Here is a 16,957-nt window from a genome sequence, read left to right as displayed (position 1 = left end):
TCAGCTCTAAAGTTTCCCACCGTAATAGAACGAATCGTGACGTCGTGGATCCCCCCTCTTCCCCCTCGGTGGAGATTTGTGGTTTTAAGTCAGATGTCTTTATTGTCAGCTGGATCATTCAGTAAATGCTCATTTTTCAACAATAAACCACGTCAGAGGCCAGTTCCGTCCGTTTGATAACACGGTCGAACAACCGCACGCCGCATGACGAATGTCACAGTGCTGCTTCAGCATGTGCACCACCTACGCTGTATTAATGAGCTGTTCATTATCAGGACGGGTACAGCAGAGACTCTTCAACAGCTTCATCCATATTTGAACTCTGCAGGGTGGAATCCCATCATACTTAGATTTCTGAACGCTCCGGTCATTAAAGACGGCAACAGTTTACATATCGATCTGTTTGGTAGGCTTACTGATAAGAATACTTTACCTCGAGGAGATAAAGTCCATAATTCGCGAGTAGCAAAGGGAAAGAATGAGATGAAAGAAAATAAAAGTAAAGATATGTACGATTTTCAAACAGGAGGTCTGATCCAACACCTTTGTGCTTTGCAAGATTTTTATTAACTGCTTTCATTCTTCTGTCTAATAACTTTACCTAAACAGATACATTGTATATTATTCCATTACATTTCGTAGGTGGTAAATAAATACAGAATAATTACAGGACATCATGTCAACATGGTAGTTTATCATTGATCCAAAGAATTTATATTATATAAACAATGTGAGTTTTTCCTCCAGTAAACTATATTTACATAGGATATATAAGATTCTGACACTTAAATGATTACACAGTATAACTTTTATACCACAGGGTGAGAATATTCTGAATCTGATTCTATATTTCTAAATTTAAATACACGTTTATTTATTCATTACAACAATACAAATTATTGTACAAATTATAGATCACAAGTAAGTGGTACCAACTGAGCCAACTAAACACCTTAAACTTCAATAGATATTCCTTTTAATTTCATCCTTGCTAACCCAGTCCCTTCATTTCCAAGTGTTGCTTTAACTCAGAGGAGAACGCATCCTCCACCTTTGGCTTCCACATAGTTTGGATCCAGGTCGCAGGGCAGCTTTCCATTCTCAGCCCAGATATTCAACTCTCCAAAAACACCTGTCTCCACCATCTCCTCCTGCCAGGGGATCGGGATATTGCCAGAAGCAAAGTCATTGTAGAACTCAGTGTCCTTGTTGTCGATGACCACCCCTTTGATGGTGCTAAAGGCGCCCACATCATCAATATCTTTGGCGTAGACCATCCTAGGATCAGGGACAAATGGCGGAGGGAGCATGCCTTTTGTTGAAACAAAGGAAATAAATTAGAGTGTGGATTACGGCAAATATGTAGTACATAGAAGTTGAGTTTATGGGACACTCACCGGCTTCCAGACGGCCCCAGTTGATCTCTTTGAAGAAGGGCTGATTCTTGAGTTCAGCACACTCGTTATTTTTGAACCCAAGACGCTTCGCCGGGTCCTTCTGCATCAGCCCTTCACAGAGATCTTTGCACTCTTTGCTAAATTTTGGTATGTACGCAACCTGATCATTCAGGATCCTGCGAGTGACCTCATCATTCTCAACCTGAAAAAAAAAAAATTGCAAATGAAAAAAAAAAGGACTCACTACTTTGGTTTTGGAACAAACTGGCAGCTTTCCCCTATAGAGGACACCAGGTGCCAGGTGTATAAAACTCATGACTAAAACTGAGTCTGTAAACACGGCAGAAATACGCGCACACGTTCTTTTTCATTGTGTAGCTCTTCGCACGTGCACAAGCCATAAATGCAGGTTGACACACCCTTCACAGCTCATTTCCATATAAACGTCAGACAAGATCAAATGTGATTTCACTATTACCCTGAACAAAGTTAATATATAGAGTGCCTCCAAGTGACTGAACGAGACCGCCCCTGCTCCATTTACTAAAACACCATGTAGCCTCTCCAGTAAACTCTTTTTGATTGCACTTTTGACTGCTCTCACATTCTTTACTCACATTTTCTCATCATTACACAGGAGGTAGTTAACACTGACAACGAACAGCCCGATGAATCCCATATCCACCTGCTGGGATTTATTTGATGCATAAAAACACACCTTTTTTTTTTTCCTAACCACAAATTTTACCCTAATCGAATAAGAATTAAACTAAAGCTGCGTATCATCCTTTACCCTTGATTTACTGACTGTTATTAATTCGTACTCTGCCAAATATTATCTGAACGTAGAGATAATAGTATTTTAAAAGGCTGTATAAAAATCTAACACAAATACTTTCTCCTCCATCAGCAGTGGATGTTTTATTACTGCAAATGTACAGCCGCCTAGTGGGCAAACACTGATATTTTTACTCACAAAGTGAAAATGGCCGGTACAAAATCATGCACTTATGGTCTATATTTGTGTGGAAAACAGTGTATGCATGTTTTTGTCCTGCGCTTATACATCTGACGTGAGATATCTCTTTTCCACACGTTCTCTACCTTTTCTCCTCGTACTCTGAAGGGCCCTTTGGCTGCAATCATCTCATACAGGGTGATTCCCAGAGTGAAATAGTCCACTGAGTAATCATACTCTTTCTTCTGTAGCAGCTCTGGAGCCATGAAACCTATATTTGAGACGACAAAAAAGCATGTGCAGTGGTCGGCTTAGAGAAGCATGACAATGCTGTTGTACTTCCTCTTTAAGTACTTCACGCTCACCTGGAGTTCCTGCATATCCAGTAGTTTTGTCTTTTCCTGGTGGAAGTTCAACAGCCAGACCCAAATCTGACAGGCGGACATGTCCTGAGTGGAAAAGCTTTGATTACAACTGTTGCATTTGGACATCGAATAGACCACCAAATATTACGCGCAGTGGTTATTAAAATCATACAAACATGGATAAATAAAACAGTGCATTTACACAACATTCTGTTTATGTCTAATTATGTCACTCAGACCTTTGAGCTGTCTCACTTTAATGTGAAGGCTGTATTTTTGTCCGTGTTAACATCACGTTGATGCCAGCTAATCAACTAATGACCTGATCCACTAGAGCAACAGAGCAGGTTAGCAGGGCAGCATAGATTATGCCGGTACTTTACACTGGCTAAAAGTGAGCCAAGAAAAGACTGGCTTGAACCCAACATTACCTTGTTAATGATCTTGCTGTGTCACGGGGTGGATGGGAGATGTCTCACCTGCATCATCCAGCAGCACATTCTCTGGTTTCAGGTCTCTGTAGATGATCCTGTGCTGGTGAAGGTGCTCCAGCCCACAGATGACCTGAGCCGTGTAGAAACGCGCTCGCTTCTCATCAAACCCGGGGTTTTTCTCATCCACGTTATACATATGAAACCTGTGAGAGGGAGGGATGTTTTAGAATTTGTCTGGAACCATCTGTGAAATTAGAATACAGTGAAAGAGCAGAAAAAGAGCTAAAGTTATTAGCTGACTTAAGTTATTCTCTGACTTAAAGCGTGACGCACCCAGTGGCCTAGTCTGTATATTAGCTGTGAGGTTTATCTATACTTAGGCTGATTAGTGGATGAGTAGAGTGTTCCAGTGTTGGTAACTACAGAAACTAGTATGTAGCATGTAATTATAAATCACAGGATTTCACTGTATCTTTGGTTATCAGTGTGTGCTGTATTTAGAGTTTGCATAGAGCACCTGAGATCCCCACCATTCATGATGGTCATGACAAGGCAGAGGTCAGTTTTGGTCTGGAAGGCGTAAGCCAGCGTTACAATGAAGCGACTGTGAACTTTTGCAAGGATGCGCTTCTCCACGATTGCCCCCTAAACATGAATGAGAAGACAGTTAGCTCAACAAAACAGGTTTAGCCGCTACATCCGTCCACAGAACCGTTTTCCCTCTGGACGCCTGATATTTGAGGGTCTATGCGGACCTAAATAGGTCTATGAGTGTCCAGAATTTCAGTTACAGTTTAAAAAAAAAGCTGTGATGTGTCTGCAGTCTGCAGGTAGGTGTGTATTGTATACATCTATGATAATATTGAACAATATGAAGCGCTAAAGAATTCTGCATAGAAGGAAATACTTGATCCTGCGAGTCTAGCTGGGATAAATTACTTTCATTTTTTTCTGGCTAATTTTACTAGCTTTACAACTTAGCATTAAACCTGCTTGCAGTGCTACTTTTAATACCTGTCAAGAAAACTAGTTCATTATCCATTGATGCTTTTAGAATCAGTGGGCTTTAGTCCAGTATGCTCTCTTTGTTTGACTCTGAGCTGCTTTGTAGGGTCTTTAAAAGAGTCACAAGCTTCTTTGCATTGAGCCGTTGTGGGTAAAACTAAACCCCTGCACTCACGAGGACGGTTTCTTTGCTGTCTATTCTTGTTCTCATTTTACTGACAGATTGGGGGAGACATTAGATGCCATATGAGGGCTTTACCTGGTAACCCTTGCGTTTCTTCAGCCTCTTTTTTTCCAGCTTTTTATTGGCATACATTTTACCCGTTGCCTTTGCCTGACAGGCAAACACTTCCCCGAAACCTCCTTTACCCAGGACCCTGAAGTCCATGAACCACTCTTCATCAACAGGCTGGCTCTCCAACCATTTGAACTGAACAAAACGCAGGAAGTACATGCTGTTCTTGAAGCCATCTAAGGCCGACTTCTCCAGGTGTTTCAGCAGCTGTTTCTCGCTCTCTTTAAACAAGTCACCGTGGACATTTTTGAAGTCTTCTTTAACTCGAGTGACGGCCTTCTCCTCCAAGAAGCTGCAAAAATTCTTTGATTTCGACTCATAGTACTTATTGACAAGTCTTTGGGCCTTCTGTGCTCTTTCCTTTTCCTGGCATACGACGTAGTCTTCAACATCTTTCCACAGCTCTCCAGCATTCTTGTGGGTCGGGTCGCTCTCCAGAAACTGTTGGAACAGGCGTTTGCCGATGGGCTGTTTGATACACATGCTGTCAAAGGTGCTGTCCACAGTCGCCTTCATGTGTTCACAATCTCTGATATGTGGGAGTTTCAGCCTGGCTCGCATCTTCTTATCACGCATGGAGGCTGCCACTGCTCCATCCACGCTGCCACGGGCTGATACATAGGCAGAGTTTGCCACCACCGTCTCCAAACCCCCGATGTCCATGTCTGCACCGTTTTTCTGGCACACAGACAAGAGAGGTCATGAAACAACTGGGCCAATAATTAGCTTTTTATTACATTTCAACTATCCCAAGGATTCCCAAACATTTCAGCCCAAATCCCCAAATGAGGGTGGTGTGATCACTATCGTTGGTTTGTCTGTTAGCAGGGTAGCTCAGAAAGATCTGGATGGATTTTGATCACATTAAGCAGCATGATAGAAATGAGGAACAATCCATTTTGAAATCACCTTGGGGGAGGTATGAATGGATGTGGCTTAAATTTGGTAGAATTTTGGAAAATATTAAATTTGCTAGCTCGCTGTTGCTTTTAGCGTAACTACTTCCATCGACATTGTCTCTGTTTCATGTGAATTCTGATGGAGCCAATCCCCCCCCCCCCCAGCATCTGATTATTTGCTCATTTGATGATGCCTCATCGATGCACTTATTTTCTAGTGACAATTTTAATGTTGACGTTTTTGAAGAAACATCAGTAAAGCCTGACATCATCGCTGACATCCTTATAAGATGTCATCAAAGTCTGTCCTGGCACAGCGATGGAGAATAAAGATGGCTACATATTCATTTTCCCACACCAGAGCACAATCAGTAGGGGTGAGGTAGAGAGGGTGTAATGCTGCACCCTGGTGTTCAACAGGCAAGCATTTCTGGAGAGTGTATGTTATTACAGTTGGAGGCAGAGCATTAGGCTACGATGTGCACACTGACTATGACGAGTTGAAGGCCAAAGACCAGAGCATTACCTGAGACGGATGACTTGTCACCTCTTTAACGATCAACGCGACGCTTGCAAACTACAAATGAAGCACTTCCCATCCCTGCATCCCTTAAATGTACACATCTCTCTCCCTTGCAGAGCTTTTGTTGGATTCTCGTCAGCACAGATTCTTATTAAATACATGAAGAATAACCTTCACTTCTTTATTTCTTGATGCAGTTTAGTAGTTTAGTTTCTTTAAAGTTTGGGTGCTTCAAGAGAGCTGCGGAAAACCCAAGAGACTGAATTACAAATTGTATCAAGGGAGAATTGGAATGTTCAGAAAGAACTGCAGACAAAGTTTATTTTGTCTGTACTGTAAATATCAGCAGGTGGGCCCCTGGGCCCCTCCCAGCAACAAAATAGGACAGGAGTATCACTGAATTAAGTCTCCCCGGGTATATATTTCATGCCATAAGCTGCTACATCCTGACCTGGTACATGCAGTCCTGAAAGTGATACTGTTGGCTGAGCAGGTGCTCTCCTGACTCCACACAATCCAATTAACACTGACTGTTGATACTGTTGAGATTTACCAAGAGATGATTGACCTCCTTGTTAATAAACCTACATTTCTGGACTATTAAATCTCTTTAAACCGCAGTGGAAAAAAAATGATCATCTGATTATCATTCATAAAATTGAGTTATACTATACTCTTAGAGTGTGAAAAATAAAATTTTTAAAGTGTTTAAATCTAGAAAGTGGAAAATGATCCCTTAATTTAGTATTGATGTTTATTTGTTGATAATAATTTGGATGATCCTCAAAACAAAATGAGCTGATCTTTACTGAAATCAGTAGACTGAAAGTCTGAGTAATAGTCTGGAAACAGTTCTCCAGATGATGTTTTATTGAGGAGACAATTATTTCTTATTTCTTTATATCATATATATATATATATATATATATATATATATATATATATATATATATATATATATACACACACACACATATATACATATATACACACACGTACATATATATTCATTTTATTAATACTAATGAAGCAGCACTCACCAAACTTTCTCACTGTTGCACAGAATCAAACGAGATCTTCAGAGCAACGAATTCGATCCAACTCTGACATGTATTTTCTTCTCGTTTCAGCTTCTCGTTTTTGCATCAACTACATCAAACAGGAATCGTCCTCGTCCCATCAGGCTCTGGAAGTTGAAAGTCCTCGACTCTCTCCTCCTTCTTGGCGTCACTCACACAGCTTTGTGTGTTGAACAGGTAGAAGCATCGGGTTGAGGTTTACTGTGCACCTAAAATCCTACTTGGTGGTTCGTTAGCTGCTGAGGATTACACCCTGACATTATCAGGGAGCAAGATGGCAGATGCTATTAGTGTAACAAGCAGCAGGAGTGATTACTGAATCATGGACTAACTCGGTTAGCATCATTCAACAGTGATAGATTTCCTTTGAAGGACTGCGCATCCCTGACATAACGCTTCTAAAAAGCAAAAATTTATGACCCGCAGCTCTTGGTTGGATCCTTGTGCAATACGACTTTGACCATATAGACTTGATAATTACAAAAGATAAATAAAAGATAATAAAAGATGCAAAGCAGTTTAAAAAAAAAAAACACCACAGTTTTTACTTCATAGTCTGACATTGGAGTGATGGTCGCTCAGAGGCAAGCTGCAGATTTATTGTGGATTATCTCACGCAGGAACAAAACACTGCAGCATTTGTTCACGCAATCTTTGAAGCAGGTCTCTAATCTTTATATTTGTTGTTTATTGCATGTGAATCAAGAGGAATGAAACATTATTAATACACGCTGGAGGGATGTTGGTATATTTCATGGGAGAAAAGTTGGGATGAAGCTCTGCATCAGAGAGGGACTGAAGCTGGAGAAACCGTATCAAGAGCTCATATTAAAGCAAATATGAGCTGCAAGGAAAAACTTGGGCAACTGTGTTATTACCGGTGAAATTCCCAGTTGCCTTTCTGTGGACATATTCGCGCTCATCATCTCATCATCAGCTTCATGTGGCTCGGTGGAGGAGATATTTCAACTGAAGCATGAAACAAAGTTCTATTTAAAGTGCGTTTCCTGTACCGTACCACAAACTGGGGCTGCTCAAAACACTCAAACACAAATCCTATTTAGAAGGGGTAGAGGTGAAACAGATTTTACTTTCAAGTCTAATCCAGCTCAGTGACGAAGAATAACCCCACCCACCCAGACGAAGAGTTCAGTCTGTTTCTTAATACCTGCATTGATCTAATCGCTGCCCTGTCATCTGTCATGTCGAAGATGACAGAGGACGTGAATAGAGCGGATGCCCCTCTGATCTCCTCCGAGGAGACCGCACAGCTCCGCCTTCCCTTCGTCAAACAGTCTTGGATTTCCGCTGTTGCGTTGCTGTTTCATCACACTATCAAGGCGTGACAGACAATTGCCCGATGGTGTTATGTTTTGTTTTTTTTCACGACTCTTTTTAAGCAGGTGGATAGGATTTTGTGCTTTAATTAATTTGTTGCCTTGTAAAAATCCCATTAAATTTGCACAAACATCGGAGTGGTCAAAAGGTGCGTGATCCCCACGCAGCTGAGCTCTAAGTGCTCCTCAGCTGATTAAACAGAGATGTGGTTAAAAACAGCGCTGGATGTGAGTTCCCTCACTCGCAACATTAAATCTTTAATTGAGGCCGATGCTGCTGGACCGGTGGCGCAGTCATTTACCATTAACTCAATTCGCACAGCAGAACGATGGAAACAGCAGGCAAAGGTCCATTCATTTATTCTTATTGGTGCAAGTCTTCAGTTCGTCAGTAGACGCCTCATTTATGATTGAAGCGTTGTTGCTGCGGCTCTGTTGGGAAGGAGATTGTTATTCACATTTAAGGCAATGCAATTTAATTTGTAGAGCCCGTTTTCACAAACAGTTTGTCTCAAAGGGCTTCACATGGCATCATAACAACATCCTCTGCCCTCAGACCCTCACAGCGACTGAGGAAAAACTCCATAGAAAACCTTTAACAGGGAAAAATCAGAGAAACCTCAGGGTGAGCAACAGAGGAGGGATCCCTCACCAGGACGGACAGACGTGCAGTAGATGTTGTTACAGACAAGAAAACAGTTTACAATGCAGAATGTGAGAAACACGGAAATGTTAATAACAGCTGAAGAAGGAAGCTTCTGGTAGGGGAGGCAGGGAGAGCAAGCCAGCTTGATGGGGGACTGGATGGCAGACTGGTTCATGGAAGGGGTGCGCAGGCCGGTGTAACAGTAGGAAATAAGGGGGGGGGGGGGCGATGCAGGCGGCGGTTGGGGCTCTGGTGGATCTGTGGAAACACAGAGAGACTGCGAGACACCAAGGCCAAACTACAAAGTGCAACAAGTAGTGGTAGTGACAGTTCCAAAAATGTGCAGGGAGGAGAGGAGGAGAGAGGGGGAGAGGAGAGGAGAGGAGGGAAGAGGAGAGGAGAGGAGGGGAGGGCTCCATGTAACCTGATGTGTCACTGATGTGTTAAAAGGTAGAAATGTGAACAAAGTACTGTAGCCCGGATGTACCTGTCAGAATGGAATACTACCTCTGTAAATGTAGTTCTGTATAAATAATGTTCCTCCTAAAGTTTGCTTTCTGCTCAAATGAAGGTGTTGGTGGATTCCTGAGCTGGATGAAGTAGACGTGGACTACTCTAGACGTCACACCTGAGAGTTTGTAAAGTGACGACAGTTCTCATCAGCCTCCATGAGCGAAGTGTGCATGGCTGGCTCTTTCTTCATTGCTGGAACATGACGTCCTGAACTCAAGACACATATATTTGATTGCAAGAGAGGAAAAATACACTTGTTTGCTTCGAGTATTGCTTTAAATATATAAATCTAAATATGTAACTTGTGTGTTGATGCACGTGTATGGTTGTAAAATTTTTGAGAGGCAGGTGTAAAAGGAAGACCATTAATGAACGTTTCACTAGTCTGGTTTGTGTTTGCAGAGCTTGGGTAGGGTTGCTTTGTTCGCTAACCTGCAGTGCCTAGTAGTGCCTGTAGAGGGTGCTAGTGTCCCGTGTCTTTGTAGTGGGTGGTCGTCATTGATTGGGTGACCGGCTGTCCTCACCATTTTATAATTAATCGCTGATCCTTTTGTGATTATTTAATAAATACTGTCTTGTATTACATATCCGGCACGGTTAAGATTCCGTAGCTCTCACAACAACGGTCGCACTTCCCTGCACGCCACTTCCTGCAAATTAAGTTAAAACCCACATTTACTTCAGTGTGTTACAGTAAAGGAAGATGTCGATTAAAAAAAAAACGATTCAATAATTCAGCGGTTGTTTCGCGTGTAGATGATAATCGGATTTGACATTGTGTAACAAGAGTTTTAGTTTCGTCTGTCGGAATTCCGAGTTGGAGAGGAGCACGTGAATGCAGCTGGTGTCTGCGCACTAATCTCCCCCCCAACGCACACACCAGTGTGTGAATGTTCGTTTGGGAGTCAGTAGTAGGCTCGTGTACGGTTTGTGGGAGGAGTAAAGGCCGCAGCTATGTGGGGTCGCTCGGACCAGCAGTAGGAACCGGAGCTCCTCATCTCTCCTCCAGCCGGTAGCGATGGACTTCGTGCTTAGCGGAGTGGCGGCGTGCGGAGCCTGTTTGTTCACCAACCCGCTGGAGGTCGTCAAGACCCGGATGCAGCTACAAGGAGAGCTCAAGAGCCGTGGAACGTACCAGGTTTATTACCGCAATGTGTTTCACGCGTTTTACACTATCGGTAAAGTGGATGGACTCGCCGGCTTACAGAAAGGCCTGGTTCCCGGACTGGTCTATCAGTTCTTCATGAACGGGGTCCGGCTCGGCTCGTACGCCATCATTGAATCGTCTGGTTACATCCACACGGATGGAAGGGTCAGTGCGGTGAAAACCACGCTGGCAGGGGCCGTGGCAGGAGTGGTGGGGGCCGTGATGGGCAGCCCCGTGTACCTGGTAAGTGGCTCGACTTTATTGCCTTGTGTCGTTTCAAGGTGAACCAGCATGTTGAAGTACATTGAGTTTATCTCCTCTGGCAGGTGAAGACTCACCTGCAGAGTCAGACCACCTCTTCTATTGCTGTTGGACATCAGTATAAACACCAGGTGGCTTCAAAATAAAAATCGAATGATTGGAGAATTTCACTTCCTGCTTCTCTGAAATCTGACGAGCTGACATCAGCAGTTCTCTCATATGTTCCTCCTCTTTATTCCAGGGGATGACCCAAGCTCTGATGGCCATCTACAAGGAGCATGGCATTCTGGGACTGTGGAGGGGTTCCAGTGCTGCCATACCGAGGGTCAGCGTGGGCTCAGCCACACAGCTCTCCACCTTCTCCTCAGCTAAAGAGCTTGTCATTGATCTCCAGGTCAGAACAGCTCGCTTGTTCTGTGGAGGAATTTGTTGTTGCCTCGGCCTTCCACCGTGTGTTTACATCATCCACACGATCACGCTGAGAGAGTATACACATGACTGTGAGAGTGTGTGTGTGTGTGTGTGTGTGTGTGTGCTCAATCATGAAATAATGCTGCTTTTAGTTGCCATTTTGTCCCTATTTGCTGATATTTCAGAATAATAAACCATGGAAGTAACAACGAGTTCCGATGCCAAACAATGACATGCAGGCCTCAGGAGGATCATTTGTAGTCAGCAGTGAATCCCACATGACTAAATCAGTCATTGTAGCCCATACAAAGAGCCAGGCAGTGCACACTCACGGAACAGAAATTCGACACCTTCCATTGCCCCCCCCCCAGGAAGAAAACATGAAGCTTACGTAACTGTTACACTAGTTTAGAGGACGTAGAAGTTGGCGCTCTCAAAGAGTTCTCACGCCAAACCCACTGCACAGCGGTGTGTTCGCAATCACGTTCAGAAAAACAAACCTTTATGTTTTATTATTTTTCCGCTCATTTCTCAGACTTCACCGGGGCTGCTGTAATTGGTCGGATCTGTCCTCGCCTCCGAACGTAGCAGGGACGCTCCCTCTGCCTCTGCTGGAGCTCTGCCGCTGCTTTGCTCCAGTCAAGCACTGCTTTGTTGCAAATATCAAGAGTTCTTTATAAGCCGCCGGTGGCCAAACCTGATTGCTCCACAAGCGCAAACCACCTACAGGGTTTGCAAGTCAGATACTTCTAAGGATAATGCTGTTTGGCAACTCCAAAGCAAATTTGTGTGTGTGTGTGTGTGTGTGTTTAAAATAGGCTCTTATAACGGAACAATTCTTCTGTTTCACTTTCATGTGGGAGATTATGAGCAGTTAAATTTAGAAAAGGCTGCACTCGCACACAAGATATCCTGATAGCTGTGTGAATTCTCTTCTGGAAGGAGACACAAGTGCTCCACATCTTGTCTTGTGTTCTTTCCTTCACAAGGTGTTCGCCAAGGACAGCTGGTTGGTGGCTCTGAGTGCAGGAATGATCAGCAGCGTGGTGGTGGTGCTGGCTATGACGCCTTTTGATGTGGTGAGCACGCGACTCTACAACCAGCCGGTGGATCACCTGGGCAAGGTGAGGAAACACGTAGGGCAGTTTCAGGCTCCTCTCAGGCGTCTACAGCATGGTTTCCTTGATCTGAAATGTAAAGTTTTGGAGTCGGAATCCATTTGTTGTGGTAGAGAATCATCCCCGCAAACACCAGTGACCACGAGAGCGATCACTCTGCTTATCTTCAAGAAGAAAACTTTACCGTCGCTGTTAAACTTTATCCTCACTTAGTTTTGTTCGTAACAAATTATACACAAAACATGTAAAATGCTTCAGTTCCACAACATTAAAGAATTAAATAACCGTTATTCTAGAATTTTGAAAACAAAGCAAAAAACCAAGTACTGATTTTCTTTTTTAAAGCTCCTCCGTTTCCAGCTTGTCTCTGAAAGTCGACCTCTCGCTCTTTTGAAGAGTTCCGGAGACTCGTTCGGTTTACCCGAGACAAGCAGCTACAGTTTACCTCCGCTGCTCCATTCAAAAAGATGCAAAGCATGTGTGGTTAGAGGAGCCATTCATCTCCACTGTCAAGAGTTCACCTGCTGGTTGAGATCTGGTTCACACCACAAACACGTCCCCCATGTTAAATGCTGACATCCTGAAGCCTGCTGAGAGGCATGGTTTCTGGATGAAGGAAAGCAAGTTTTCAGAGTTGTGGGTTTACCATATTGCTGTATAATTGTCCCCATATCTGGGCTCTAATCTGAGCTGCTGTTAACTTGTGATTTCTGAGGCTGGTGGCTCAGATGAACTCATCCTCAGCAGCAGAGGAGACTCTTGGTCTTCCTCTCCTGGGGGGTCCTCACGTGAGCCAGTTTTATCTAGCACTTCATGGTTTTTGCGCATGCACTTTTGCTCTTATTGTCCAAACTTTTGCCTGGTAGTGTATATGAGAGAAAATATTAATACTGTCGTGTGATGACGGGTGTGATGTCACTAGCTGGATCCAGACTACACGTCATGTCTCGTCTTGTAGGGCCTGCTCTATAGAGGATTCAGCGACTGCTTCTCAAAGACGTTGAAAAAGGAGGGTATAACGGGACTCTACAAAGGCCTGGGAGCCTCTTATTTCCGGCTCGGCCCTCACACCATTCTGTCTCTGTTCTTCTGGGACGAACTGCGCAAATTTTACTGGCAGTTCAGATAACACCAGGGACGAGGACATTGGAGTGTTGGTGACTCATCAAGCTCCAAGTGCACAGGTCAATGAATCCTCATTTAATGAGTTGACGATGATGAGGTCAAAGACAAACCTGGAGATGCTCTCTTTTCTCAATGGGAGAGAACAAAGGTAACATTTTACACTCCAATCATGAAACGCATCAGTAGACGTTGTCTCTGAATAGCTCTGCAAATTGCTCTCCGACTGCAGTACACACAGGCTAGGCTACAGTAAACACAGGGACATTTAGGTAAAATAAACTGTTTGAAGTACTTTACACTGTAACTTTACACTGTATTTTCATCCACATCTTGTCTTCTCATTGCTTTTAAACCCCCCAGTTATGAACCATTCCAGAAGACGCATGAAGGTTTCAACACGACTGTTGGAGAAAGCATCAAATGTGGCTCACGTTGAAATGATCCACGCAGGTTGATCTCCACTCTTTCATGTAGCTGCGAAGTTAACACACCAAATGGTTTATTTAAAGGTAATACGTGTATTTGACAACAACAACAAAAACTTCCACTGCAAAAGTTATATTTTTTCCAGTCATGGCTATGTTAGCCAACGCGCTGAGTACATTCCCTGCTTGCTGGGAAACCGTCATGACGGCCAAGTTGCTTTTGATGGCACAATTGCGGATTGTGTAAAAGTGGCTAAAGATAACAGTAAACTGTGCAGCTGTATCGTGTTAAGGGATTGCAGGGGTAGTCTCGATCATAGTGGAGGAGTCCTAAAGACAAGGGGAAGAACTCACTGTGGCGCGAGCGGAAAATTTAGATCCAAACTAGTGTTAAGCGAGCGTAAGTGAAGGCACTAGAGGAAAAATCAGGGATTCACCAGAAGTAGCAGAAGGCATCAGCCATCCATCTCAGAGTTGAGATATTTCAGTTTGGACCTAAATGGCCGGCTGATCACGTCGCCCTTCATGCTGCTGGCTAGCATGAATGAGTCAACGTAGAACATGTGATTATTAACTGGCCACACCGGCTCTCCACAGCACGTGGATGAAACTACCTCCGGGTTCCACGTGAAATGGGCCGCATCTTATCGTTTGTGTCGTCAAATTGCCTTAAATGTATTGGCAGGTGTTGTTTGTGAATATTGTACCTTTGCATTCATCGTGCTCACTGGAGACACTGGCTTATTTACCACGAAAGGGACGTGTACTTCCTGTCCCATAAGTGATCTTTCTGTAAATATTTTTTCACCCGGTTCGTCGTACTAAGATGAGGACGCTGAGATTTTCAAGACTGATGAAAATTTTTGAAGAACCGATTTCCATAAAACAGCTTTTTTTTTTCCTTTTGAAGTCTTTGCAGCCAGAACACACTGTAAAATGATGAGCTCGTGCCAAAGGTACTAAGATTTATCATCATTAAGCGTGTGGTGACACACACATGATGCTCAGCTGTGCGACTCTGTCACATACCAGAAGTAACCAGATAGTTAGGAGTTGCCATTATCTCACCGACAGCCAGTCAAGTGCAGACTGTCTCTGGGAACCTTGAGTCCTTGGTGCTAATGTTACACTTATCTGGTTCATCTCACCGCAGTTATTAGTCAGTTGAATATTTTCCTCTTGTTGATCATGGGAATGTTTTGTTTGAGCCTTTTACTGAATCAAGCAGCCAGCGCCTCCTCGTGCAAACACGTCAAGCATCGGGATCGTCGACCCGCGGCTCTGAGGAGTACGACGTAGTTAAATCTGCTCTCTGACGCGTGACGCACATCTGATGCTCTCTTCAAACGGCGGGAAATTCAGAGGGCTTCACTGCAGACACTCCTTACCATGTCACGAACATAGAATCGCTACAAGAACTTGGTAGTTTGCTTAATTTTCAGCGGAAATATGTTACACTTGAGAAAGCGATTGTTAGGGAAGTGTTTGATAAAAGGAAAATGCCTACAGCATGAAAGCTGCCTCATAATACGATGAGGCTGATTGGAGTAGCAGCATGGTTCAAGTGTTCTTATGTTTAAAGTATCGCATTTTTTGTTATTTATCTTTTCAGGTCAAATGAATTACAGATAGATTCTGAACTTGAAAGCTTGACAGCAATATCAGCTGTTAAGTTGTGTGTTAAGTTGTGGTACGATTCATGTGGTTTGAAATTATTGACTGCAATGAAAACTTTAACTTTTTTTTTTTCCCCAAAAATTCTGACTAGAAATGATTCCCGATTTGCCAAATCGTGTGCCATCTGTTGCGCAGCAAGCCGATACGGCCCAGTAAGCAGTAGAAGTATCATATTGTACGGTTAACTGACACCATAAATCTAATAACGCAGTACTTTTACACATAAATGAAGGTTCCTTACATGCAAGTCCCCTCTGAATGAATTAGCACATCGTGGCAACATTCCTGCACTGATGGGAGAACGCACACTGCACATACTACCAGACTCGCTGACTGCCTCTGGTTTGCCTTTCCTTCACTTGAAATGTGGATAAATCATGTAATCATCGTCCATCATCTGGACTTTCGGATGTTATCCGAGCAGTTGTTCACGCTCTGATTGCCAAATGAGTTATTTCACGAGGTTTGTGTGAAGCTAAAAAGAATCCATCCACCGTTTCACAGCTGCCAGTGTAACTGTGGAGTCGGCACCTGCGGAGGTGACGCGCGTGTCAACAGTCGCTGCCAGAACGTTGAGACAAAAGTGCTACAGCAAAGCTTTAAAACAACAAGTTTAGAAATCAAAGTGTGTGCATAAATGCTATGCTTGTATTTGAAAAGTGACCTGCTGACTGACTGCAGATGAAACCTTGCTGGAAGTACAAATTATCAAGTGTTTACGTCCCTTACTAAGATTGCAGTTTCGAACTGGCTCTGAATCACATTTAATCGCTGACAATAAACACACAAAAACAATTATTCCTCATTTAGCTGTAGTCCACCGCTTTGCCTTGACCTTTTTCTTCAGGCAATATGTGCTACGGTTTGAATGTAAACCTGTCGTGGTCTGCAGGGACTACAAACTGAGAAGTTACTGTTTGTTTTTATTGTTTTGGCTCCTTAGGAGTTAATATAATAAGAAAGGTTGTTTAAAAATGAATGCAAAAAAAAAAATACCCAACCCTGCTCGTTTTGATACTTGGGTTTGAGAATTACTCCTCGATTTCAGATGGTTTCAGGGCCAAGTGTCTGACCTCGTGAAAGCTGCGAATTGAGCTGCTTTAACGACAAGTGTTACATGAAGCTGCTTGTGTAATGAGTGTGATATGCAACTCGCTGTGCTGCAGTGGGACAACCAGTATTTCTGTTCAAAGGACATGAAGAACTAATAAATTATCAAGAATTTTTTACTGTCTGGTATTGTGTTGTTGTTGCTCATCTTCTTTCATAATGTAAAAAAACTAAAGTACTGGAGGCATTTTCCTCTTTTTATAAACTTTACTCAAACTAAACAGTTTAAATG

General features: G+C 43.1%; 2 protein-coding genes across 4 annotated transcripts; one reads left to right on the top strand and one right to left on the bottom strand.

Moving 5' to 3' along the window:
• Nucleotides 1-576: 576 nt before the first annotated feature.
• Nucleotides 577-7,211, bottom strand: grk1b (G protein-coupled receptor kinase 1 b). The gene is made up of 8 exons (XM_086179280.1): nucleotides 6,917-7,211; nucleotides 4,419-5,132; nucleotides 3,672-3,799; nucleotides 3,200-3,357; nucleotides 2,721-2,804; nucleotides 2,502-2,626; nucleotides 1,398-1,599; nucleotides 577-1,312 (listed from the first exon to the last, which is right to left on the bottom strand). Exons 2-8 carry the CDS (start codon nucleotides 5,115-5,117, stop codon nucleotides 1,029-1,031), a joined length of 1,680 nt encoding a protein of 559 aa, XP_086035406.1. The 5' UTR covers nucleotides 5,118-5,132; nucleotides 6,917-7,211; the 3' UTR covers nucleotides 577-1,028.
• Nucleotides 7,212-10,170: 2,959 nt separating this feature from the next.
• Nucleotides 10,171-16,874, top strand: slc25a35 (solute carrier family 25 member 35). Of its 3 annotated transcripts, XR_015119569.1 has the most exons (6): nucleotides 10,171-10,841; nucleotides 10,925-10,990; nucleotides 11,101-11,253; nucleotides 12,260-12,394; nucleotides 13,347-13,661; nucleotides 13,874-16,874. XR_015119569.1 is itself a non-coding variant. In XM_086227266.1 (5 exons), the coding sequence occupies exons 1-5, from the start codon at nucleotides 10,470-10,472 to the stop codon at nucleotides 13,877-13,879; spliced, it is 732 nt and encodes a 243-aa protein (XP_086083392.1). In that variant the 5' UTR covers nucleotides 10,171-10,469; the 3' UTR covers nucleotides 13,880-16,872. The 3 variants fall into 3 exon arrangements, 2 of the variants coding, with proteins under 2 accessions (XP_086083392.1, XP_086083391.1); XM_086227266.1 differs by lacking the exon at nucleotides 13,347-13,661 and having other exon boundaries at nucleotides 13,874-16,872; XM_086227265.1 differs by having other exon boundaries at nucleotides 13,347-16,872.
• Nucleotides 16,875-16,957: the final 83 nt, after the last annotated feature.

Source organism: Aulostomus chinensis, chromosome 15 (genome assembly GCF_037954235.1).
Source record: "Aulostomus chinensis isolate RoL2024-O1b breed Wild chromosome 15, RoL_Achi_v1.0, whole genome shotgun sequence".
In the NCBI taxonomy this organism is placed as follows: Eukaryota; Metazoa; Chordata; class Actinopteri; order Syngnathiformes; family Aulostomidae; genus Aulostomus; species Aulostomus chinensis.
This window is presented reverse-complemented; position numbering and strand designations above follow the sequence as displayed.

What these genes read in the sequence shown, in the direction of transcription:
- grk1b (XM_086179280.1), bottom strand. Translation starts at nt 5,117, where the DNA reads ATGGACATCGGGGGTTTGGAGACGGTGGTGGCAAACTCTGCCTATGTA. An exon ending in ATGAATGGTGGGGATCTCAG is followed by an intron (nt 3,358 to 3,671) that starts GTGCTCTATGCA and finishes TCCCTCTCACAG; the next exon opens with GTTTCATATGTATAACGTGG. An exon ending in TGGATATGCAGGAACTCCAG is followed by an intron (nt 2,627 to 2,720) that starts GTGAGCGTGAAG and finishes TCTCAAATATAG; the next exon opens with GTTTCATGGCTCCAGAGCTG.
- slc25a35 (XM_086227265.1), top strand. Translation starts at nt 10,470, where the DNA reads ATGGACTTCGTGCTTAGCGGAGTGGCGGCGTGCGGAGCCTGTTTGTTC. An exon ending in TGGGCAGCCCCGTGTACCTG is followed by an intron (nt 10,842 to 10,924) that starts GTAAGTGGCTCG and finishes CTCCTCTGGCAG; the next exon opens with GTGAAGACTCACCTGCAGAG. An exon ending in CGGTGGATCACCTGGGCAAG is followed by an intron (nt 12,395 to 13,346) that starts GTGAGGAAACAC and finishes CTCGTCTTGTAG; the next exon opens with GGCCTGCTCTATAGAGGATT.